The sequence below is a fragment of the Trichechus manatus genome, unplaced genomic scaffold (assembly GCF_000243295.1).
Source record: "Trichechus manatus latirostris isolate Lorelei unplaced genomic scaffold, TriManLat1.0 scaffold00008, whole genome shotgun sequence".
Lineage (NCBI taxonomy): Eukaryota > Metazoa > Chordata > Mammalia > Sirenia > Trichechidae > Trichechus > Trichechus manatus.
The window spans coordinates 18,355,550-18,365,622 of record NW_004443944.1 but is presented as its reverse complement, the minus strand read 5'-3'; the positions used below and the strand labels follow the sequence as shown (position 1 = coordinate 18,365,622).

Sequence of the window (10,073 nt, the reverse complement as noted above, 5' to 3'; positions counted from 1 at the left end):
TTGTTCCATGACATTGGTTACCATTCCTGCAGTGTGTCAGCTCTCTTACCATTTCCACCTCACCTACCTCTTTTCCACCTATCCAGTTTCCCTGACCCTCCTTGCCTTCTCATCTTTGCTTTTGGGTAACTGTTGACTGTTTTGTCTTGTATAGTTGATTGTTTAAAGAAACACATTATTCATGGGTGTTATTGTTTATTTTTTTAGGCCAATCTATTATTTGCCTGAAAGGTTACCTCCAGGAATGGCTTCAGTTCCAGGTTAAGAGGGTACCTTAGTAGGGGTTCCTCCAGTCTTTATAAGTCCAGTAATTCTGGTCTTTTTTATAAAATTGAGTTTTGTTACATACTTTTCTACCATTCTAACTGGGACCTTCTATTGTTTCCCTGGTCAGAAAGCTTGGTGGTGGTAGCTGGGCACCGTCTAGTTCATCTGATCTCAGGCTAGAAGAGGCTGTGGTTTGAGTGGGCTGTTAGCCCATGGATTTTTGACGCTTGAATTAAACAATGGCTTATAGTAAGTGCAGTGCAATTAATTGATTTTGTGTGGCCTTTCTCACCATGGTCTTGTAATTCTCACCCAAGTGATTGGGTGGGACTGTGCAAATAAGGTAATTGTAGCCCACCAAGGGGATTGGTCAGTTTTGCCATCCCACTATGCTTAAAAGAGAACCAATTCCAGAGGAAAAAGAGGATCCCACCATGACCAAGGAAGAACAGCCAAGAGCGTAGCATATCCTTTGGACTTGGGATCTCTGCACTGAGAAGCTCCTGAAACCAAGAGACAGAGAGAGAGAGAGAGCTGTAACACAGAAGACAGCGAGAAGCAGTGGCAGAAAAACAGCAGCAGGAGAAACTGGAAGGAGACAGTGCAGTGGGCTTCCCGGCCCAAGAGCAAGAAAGCCGAGTGTCTTTGGGCAGGAGGCTTGCTGGCAGAGTAGGATGTTTCTGGGCACTTGCTGGAGTTACATTTACCAACCCACAGAGCTAGAGCTGAGTGTCTTCAGGCTGAGGCTTACAGGTGGACTGGGGTGCTTCAGGGCACTGATCAGCAGAGCTAAACGAGCTTTGTAGCACTTGCCTGAGCAGGGCAGAGGCTGAGTGACCAGGAAGAGATGTGCCTGCGAGCACAGTTGAAAAGAGATTGTCCTAATGGAAGAACTGTCTCCTGAGCTTTCCTGAGCCTGAATTGCAATATGTTATTTCCCTAATAAACCCCATAAACATGAGTATTGTCTGTGAGTTCTGTGTGGCCAGTGCAACAAATCACCAAACCCAGCAGAGAAGTAGAGAGTGCCGTGGGAAGGACAGTTGGTGTCAGAATTGGTAAAGATGGCTGAGAGAGGAGGTATGTCTGACTTCATGGGAATCAGCCTCAGGGGAATCACCCTTGCGTTGTTGATCTTGATTCTCCTTCTTCCTTGTGAAGTTAGAGGAGGTCAGATGCCATTTTTACAGTAATAAAATGGAATACCTGAATTTCCTTGGCAGGAAGGGGTCAAAAAGTGGACTTACTAGAATAGATTCATTACGTAATGCTAGAAAAACCACCAGCTGACTAAATTCTCTGGAAGGGCCTAAACCAAAACCAAAAACCAAACCCCTTCTGTCAAGTCGATTCTGACTCATAACAACCCTATAGGACAGAGTAGAACTGCCCCATAGGGTTTCCAAGGAGTGGCTGGTGGATTTGAACTGCTGGCGTTTTGGTTAGCAGCTGTAGCTCTTGACCACTGCGCTAAACCAGGGCTCCTGGAAGGGCCTAGAGGTCACTTATTTCAGTAAAGCATTAAGATATGAGCTGGTAGGGGACACCCCAGCATCTCTGAAAAGCTTTGCATTAACAGTCCGTTGTCAGCCAGGATGGAAGGCAGGGGAGGCTGCGTGGAAGTGGGTTGCCTATTGCCAGCAGGGTTGATAGGTTCCCAGAGTATCAGATGCCAGGTGGCAGCCATGAAACATCAGGAGCCAGATGTGATTAATCCAGACGATGGGGAGATTAGTTTGGATTATCTAGGTGGGCCTAATGTGATCATGAGTCCTTCTCATGATCCTTCAAAGGGGAGAACTTTTCCTGGCTGCAGTGGTTAGAGCGGTGACAGAGAAAAAGGAGCAGATTCCAAGCTTGAGAAGGACTCAACTGATCCATTTTCCCTAGGGAAAGAAACTTCAAGTCATGTCCCAGTTTAAAGGGTGGAAGACTAATTATTATTATTATTTAGCAAGGATGTGGTCCCAGGTAAAGTCTAGCTTTGGCCTGATTCAAAGCTCTGGAGAGTATACTGTACCAGAGTCATCCAACCTTGAGGCAGAGGGGCCAGGCTCTCTATCCTTGTATTAGTTAGTCATCCACTGCCCCAGAGCTGGCATATCTGGCTAAGGTGATTCCTACCATCCAAGGGCAATTCTCTGGAGAAGTTTGCAGGTGGTCACTGCTAGCCGCAGTACTTGCAGGAGCTGAGAGATGGGTAGGCAAAGCCAGGAAGGGAATTTGGATGAGGTGCCAAGAGTGTCTACTACAATAATTCATTGGCATACATGCTTAATGCCACTGGGCAAAAGTGATGAGTCATGCTGATAGGTGATGATTTCGGCATTTGCTACTTCTTCAAGTTTTAACAAAGATGATAATAGTTTCCCCACAGCCCAACCAGAAGTCTACTAACATAAACTCCCATGACAGGGGAGGGACGATTTGAGTTTTATATCTTAATTCAGTGTGTTACAGGACTTAGAGTGGTTCTCAGTCTATACCATCCATAGCTCTTGTATAGGTGACTATGTGGCTGGTAGAAGGGCAGTGCTGGCAGTGCTTCTATGTTTTACTGACCCTTTGAGTATACTTTCACCTCTCTTGTGCCAATTACTCTTCTGCTAACATTGGTAAAGCAACATCTTCCCTCCCATCCACCTCCCATGACCCAGGCTTGGCAGATGAAGGTGTGAAAGAAGTAGGGCATCATAAAGGGATACCCAAGAGAAAATTCCTTCCCTTCCCTGGGCCTTCCTCTAGAGTTGCTTAACTTTTACTCTCCTTTGCATTTTTCCTTTAGGGAAGGAATAACCATCTTAACTCTAAAGAGCTCTGTATGAGTTGAATAGTGTCCTCCAAAAATTCATGTCAACCCTGAGCCTCAGAATGTTACCTTATTTGGAAATAGTGCCTTTGCAGTGTAATTAGTCAAGAATCTCAAGACAAAATGCTTTTGAATTTAAGGCTTGCCCTAAATCCAATGACTGGTGTATTTATAAGAAAAGGAGAGAGAGATTTGAACACAGATACACAAAGCAGAAGGCCATGTGAAGACAGAGGCAGAGATCAGAGTGATGCACAAACAAGGCAAGGAATGCTGAGGAATGCCAAGAGCCACCAAAAGCTGAAAGAAGCAAGGGAGGATTCTTCCTTAGAGCCTTCAGAGGGAGCATAACCCTGCTGACACCTTGGTTTTGCACTTCCAGCCTCTATAACTGTGAGGGGATAAAAATCTGTTATTTTAAGCCACCAGGTTAGTGGAAATTTGTTTCAACAGCCGTGGGAAACTAAGACAAACTCCAAGTCCTTCCTATCCTTTCAAACCCCACTCCTGAAGGGTGATTTCCTGAGCCCCTGGCCTCCTTATTCCTTACTCTAAGCTCTAAGACTTAACCTGGTGGTCTATTATCCCTTAGGATCTTGCCCTGCCTTCCTCATGCTGTATCGCATTCCTGAGTCTTTCCTTGGACTACAAACTTGGCAGGCATGAGTAGATGACTCATCTATCTATGTGAGAACATCAGCAATCTGGCCCAGGGAGAGACACAAGCCTGAATACATAGTAGGCCCTCTGTAACATCTTCATCCAGAGGGACAGACATTTTTTAAATGATCTTCAGTGCACTAATCACACTAATTTCACTAACGTGTGGAGATTTAGACATCATTTCAGAAGATAATACGGGCAGGAAAGCCTGCCTTGCTTTACCCAAATTCTCAAAATGTGAGTAATATTACCCAGGAAAAACTACCAGGCAGACAGAACTGACCTTGCAGAAATAAGAGGAGGCTAGGGATGGCAGAAGGAGGAGTAGTCTTGAAGTTCTGAGAACCCACCTTGATGTCAGGAAAACTTCCTCTAATGACAGGAGATGCCAGCTTCTTTTCAGAAGGCTGGCTATTTGTTCCATTGGACAGAGTGATGTGGAGGCCAGGGCCTTGGGTTTTGGTTGAGGACTCTGGCATTGAATGAGAAGACTGGTAAGAGATTGCTGCGTTCACCAAATCCTATTTTCTGTTCTTCTTGAGCATACAGCTACACTACTTTTCCTAGCCTCCTTTGCAAATAGGAGAGACCAAATGACTGCCATTACCGCCAGTAGAATGAGGATAGAAAGGAACTCCATTTCTAGGTCTGGCCCCTCAAAACCCTCTGTAACAGCCTCCATGCTACATTCCCTGGTCATTTTCTGGTTGATTGCAGAAGGTCCAGCAAAGGAGTCTGAGGTTCTGGGAGGCGGCAGAACTGCAGATGGAAGGAGCCAGGGCCCTTGAATCAAGGCACGGATGGCTGCCCACTGAGCACTTTCACTGGAATCTATTGTGAATGAGAATAAGCTCTTATGGGGTTAACCTGTGAGATTTCTTATTAATTTCTCTATCTTTGCTGCTACTGGGAGCCATTCCAGCTCATACATAAGTGCGATGGGAAGGCAGAGCTGGGTGCCTGTGCACATCATGGGATGAATGCAACTGTTGGGACTCTTGGGGATTGTAATGAGGGAAATGAAGCCACAGGGACTGAGTGAAGAAAATGCAGAGCCCTTAGGTTGGTGTATCAGTTTATTTGGCAAATATGTGAGCCTTCTCAGGGTTGAGAAGTCAAGGAGAGAGCAGAGAGGCCCTAAGCCAGAGCAAGTGGGTATGCTAGCAAGGAACTAGGCAGCACTCTTCCTGGGCCAGAGAGTCGTCCTCCAGCCAACACTGGTGGTGAGTCATACCTTAACTCTAGCGAATTGTCTGGAAGAGGAAGATTAGGTGATTAAAAGTCAGGGACCCTGGGGGATATACATTTCCAAACTTAATAACGCCTTGGGCCCCAGATAATAAGGACAGAAATTCTTTTTATAATATCAGCAGTTACCCACTTAGGAGGAGTTTCTCCTAAGAAGTTTGTCAACTTAGCAGACAGGTGGAGACTGAGTACCCTTTGACCTGGCTGAGACAAGGGGGCCGATGGAGAGGCCCAACTCAGAAAGCAGTAACTTGGGCCTTGGCCCAAGGAAGGATGAACAAACTAATGGGTGATGTAATGAGGGACTGAAAGGAAACAGAATGGGAGTGAAAAAAGGTAGAAGCCCCTTGAGGGGGTCTCTTGGTTTATTTTGAGTGAGTGGCAGTGTTGATTTGGAAATAGTAGGGCATTGCCTCCTGTTGTCTGTTTCTTTGATCAGGATTTGGGTGAGTGAAGTCTTTTGTTCAGGATCACAGCTTCTACATAATGAGCGAGGAGCAGTGAGGTAGCATGCCCAGGCCACTTGCCCTCACCCTCACCTCAATCAACTTACCCATCTTTCAAGCAAATATTTCCACAGTAGGTCCGGCAACACCGAGCTTCTTTTGATCTACAGCGATGGTCTGGGGTGCAATTTTTGTTACAGTATTTTGGTGACTTAGGAAGATACTCGCACGGCTCAACTACTGTTTCATCAACTGAAATTGAGATGGTAGATGTTGGTATGATCTAACTACCCACAACTTATAGAAAAAACCCTTCTCAAACTCAACAACATTTTCTGAAACCTGAGCTGCAAGCCCCAAGCAAGGTATTTCTCTACCTTTCAAGAAAACCCCTTCCTGTACCCCCTCAAATTCCAGCCAGTATCTCTCCATAGAAGACCATTCTCATAGGACTTGCTTTTCTTCCTTCCACATATCCTCACAGCATTGCAGGCCTCTAGGCCCTCTCTCAGCTCTCACAAGATAGGACCTGGGACATCCTCGACATATATGACCTCACTCACCAAATCTACTCTCATATAACTTTAGCCTTCAGGGCCTGCAATATTCTCTAGCTCCCATCTCCACATTCAATTTGTAGAATGTGAAACTGAGTCAAAGGAGCATAGGAACCTACTTTTCTCCTTTTCTCTTTGACTCTCTGATGATACCACCTGAGGAATCAGCCTCTCCCCAAGTTTCGTGGCCTTCACTAGCCCCCAACCTTGTCAGTCCCTTCATTGTCCCCATTTTCTTATGACCTCAATAATTGATCCACTAAGGGCCCCCTCATTTGTCTTTTCCATTTTTTAGTGTTTTTAAAGATTCTTCTCCTCAAACTAAATGAACGTGTTCAATACTACCATTTTGGTATTCATGAAAGGCACACCTAGCTAAGGCACAAGATTCTGGAAATATGAGCTGGGAAGGAAGCTCTGTAATGGTGTTTCTCTACCCAAACTATTTCCCACTGACTATGGAGTATAAGTAAAAGCTATGCTCTCTTTCCGTATATCCATTACTGCTTTCAGAGCTGGAAGAAGGCGCTTGGATGGACCCCAGATTGGGAACATTCAACCTAATCTTGCTTAGATGTCTTCAGTTAAGAAGGACTCTAAAGGGTGATCCCAGAAATGTGGGCCCTGAATCAGCTATGTCAGATATCCCAAAACAGCAACCCCCTCCCTTGCCACATCACTTACTAGAAGTTTTTTCCCAGAGGCTTCCCTGCACAGGCAAAATCATCACAACCACATAGGCAAGCATTATGAGTAGGAGAACCTGGAGCTTCATGGTACTCTCTTTGTGTGTCTCTGTGTTAAGTTCTGGCAGAAGATGGACCTTTTCCCAATGCTGCTAGAGGTAGAGAATGGGAGAATAGAAAGAGAGCAGAAAAGAGAGAATGCTGTCTTATTCCTTCTTTTACTTCAGCTTTTCATCCTCTGGCACCCAACAAGGTATCAACTCCCCAGCTGGGCATTGGCTCCCCCAAGGCTTCTTCCCTATCTCACATCAAATATTCCTTCTTTTACAAAAATATTTCTTTCAAAACTGTATTGTTTTTTCTGGTGATTAAAAACAATAAATCTTTCAGTTTATACAATTTGTAAAACACAAAAAGTAGAAAATGGAAAATATGGATAAGCATTAGTAATTCCACCACCCAGAGATAACTAGTATATCTGAGTACATGTATGTTGTATACATTGTTTTTATAGAATTGGAATCATATGTAAGAAGATGATAGAATGGAAATTTCAGTCAAGATCCTAAGACAAAGGGTATTGGAGTGATTCCAGAGTGAGTTAGGAGATAGATCACTCAGCAGAACTTGAAAAAAAAAATGATGGCCAAGAACTGGTTAGGTAACCACTAAATTACTTCAGTAAAAGAAACATATAATAACCTTACAATAATTAAAGCAGTGTAGTATTGGCATAAAGATATACAAATAGATCAGTGGAACAGATTAGAGAGTCCAGATGTAAATGCCCACATATAAGGACAATTGGTTTTTGACAAAGGTTCAAAAGCAAAACAACAGAGAGAGAATAGTTTTCTCAACAAGTGGTGCTGAAACAATTTGACATCCGTATGCAATAAACATGGAACTGGTGCTTTGACCACCCTCTCACCACCTCTTCTGGTCCTTTTCCTTCCCCTCTATCCACCTTTCACCATGCCTGCTTCTAGACCTCGCATCAGCTTTCAATCCATTCCATCAGGAATTCCTTATGCTTTTTTTCTTTATGATTACAAAAGCAATTTATATTTCTTTGTAGAGAAGTTGTAATGCACTGTAAAGCAGAAAGAAGGAAACAAATATGACCAATAATTTAATGACTCCAACATAGCCACCGTTATCATTTTGGTATATATCCTCCATGTAAATATATTTGCATGGGGTGTGTGTGTGTGTGTGTGTGTGTGTGTGTGTGTGTAACCTACATACAACGAGGCATCCCCTGTGTCGTGCTGAGCAATTAACACTTCTTATGAGGCCTATGGGGCCCTGGTGGCACAGTGGTTAAGCATTTGGCTGCTAACCAAAAGGTCGGCAGTTCGAATCTACCAGACGCTCCTTGGAAACCATGTTAGATAGCTTTACTCTGTCCTATAAGGTCGCTATGAGTCGGAATAGGCTCAATGGCAACAGGTTTGGTTTTGGTTTTATGGGACCTGTATTTTATATCACTGCAGTCACAAAGAAACACATATCTAACTCCATAGATACTGAGACTTTTACTGAGGGTAAAATGGAAAAATGAAGGAGGGGGATATATCACATAACATCATTTTCTAAAAACCATCTGTTTACCTCTCCCAAATACTCAAACCCCTGTGGCTGCTACACCTCTCTCTCTTCTTTCTCACCAAGCCTCTCTCCTTACTGGCCCTCCAGCCAAGTAAATTCGCCCCACCACCTCAACCCCTGAATTTGGCATTTGTAAATACCCTCAGCTTATATATTCTACTCAGCTTAACAAAAGCCCTTATATTGAGCCAAATACAGACAGACCTCTATACCTGTTTCTCCACTAACGTATTCCTAGTTCATGGTGTTTCACACGTTCCTTGAGAAATGCTTTGTGTTCTTCAGGAAAGAGGAGTAGGCAATATGTTGCACCGGAGACTTTTGTAACTGACGGACAAGATCCTCCTTCTTTCACCTTATTTCCACCTTCATTCTCACTAATCAGGTTGTGTGGGTGTGACTGAAATCTAAAGCCTCCTGAGAGAGTGTGGCTGGCTCGTTGTGATTTGCCTGCTCAAGTGGGTAGTAAATCAAAGGCCACAAAATATGTACCTGCCTTGTCTAGGGAGCCAACATATTGAAAAATAATGTAACCAATATTGTATAATGAAGGTAATATGATCAAAGTTATCTAAAATTCTATTAATAGGATCAGCTCAACGCATTTTACAGTTTATTCTTCCTTACTGTGCACTGACAAGCCTCACTAGGCAGTTTTTGTAGCTATAAGGATGGCACTGACACTCAAGAACCACAGCAGGATGAACAGACATGAAGGACTGGCCAGCAACAGAGGGCAATGAGTACTTTGTCAAAGCCCCGGCTCTCTCAGAAGAAATGAGATGCTGGTTTTCCCTGCAAGGTCTCATCTAGGAGTGATTTCATGTAGAAGAACCTTCTGTACTCTCCTCTGTTGTCAGCATTTTTATGTTTGCCAGGGGATCAGAAGAAGGGATTGGTCTACTGGATTGTAGGCTAATAAAACAACTTCGTTGCAACATCTGTGTGTAGCTTTTAAGAACATCTGCTCCAATCCAGAGAAGATCCAATAAAGTTTCCTTTAATTGAGGTTAAACTTCCCATAACATAAAGTTCACAATTTTAACCATTTTAAGGTGTACGATTCGGTGGCATTTAGTACACTGACAGCGTTGGGCACCGTCACCACTATCTGCTTCCAGAACATTTTCATCCCCCCAGAAGAAAGCCCTGAACTCATTAAGCAGTCACAGTCCCTCAGCCCCCATCCCATGGCAACCACTAATCTGCATTCTGTCTCTATGGATTTGGATTCTTATATATTTCTTATAAGTGGAATCATACAATATGTGGCCTTTTTTGTCTGGCTTCCTTCCTGAAACATAATGTTTTCAAGGTTCACCCATTTGGTTACATGTATCAGTACTTTGTTCCTTTTTATGACTGGATAATATTCCATTGTATGGATACACCATTTTTTGCTTATTCATTCATCAGTTGATATACATTGAATTATTTCTACATTATGGCTATTGTGAATAGTGCTTCTATGAACATTCATGTACAAGTTTTTGTTTGAACATCTGGTTTCAATTTTGGTTATATACCTAGGAGTAGAATTGCTGGGTCTTATGTATACTCTATGTTTAGCTTTTTGAGGAAGTACCAAACTGTTCCCCACCATGGTTGCCCCATTTCACATTCCAACCTGCATCATAGATAAAAAAAAAAAAAAAGATAGGATGGCATTGAAGAACCCAACCAGTTTACTCCTTGAGTAAACCTGAACGCTGCAGTGCTATGGGGGCACAGTAGAAAGCCAGAAAGTCCACAAAAGAAATTCTTGTAAATAATCAAACTAGAACAT

At 43.4% G+C, this 10,073-nt stretch overlaps 1 protein-coding gene across 1 annotated transcript; it reads right to left on the bottom strand.

Moving 5' to 3' along the window:
* Nucleotides 1-4,823: 4,823 nt before the first annotated feature.
* On the bottom strand, nt 4,824-6,942 carry LOC111819014 (protein WFDC9-like). Its single transcript, XM_023724422.1, has 3 exons — nt 6,675-6,942; nt 5,541-5,685; nt 4,824-4,992 (listed from the first exon to the last, which is right to left on the bottom strand). The coding sequence occupies exons 1-3, from the start codon at nt 6,763-6,765 to the stop codon at nt 4,968-4,970; spliced, it is 261 nt and encodes an 86-aa protein (XP_023580190.1). The 5' UTR covers nt 6,766-6,942; the 3' UTR covers nt 4,824-4,967.
* Nucleotides 6,943-10,073: the final 3,131 nt, after the last annotated feature.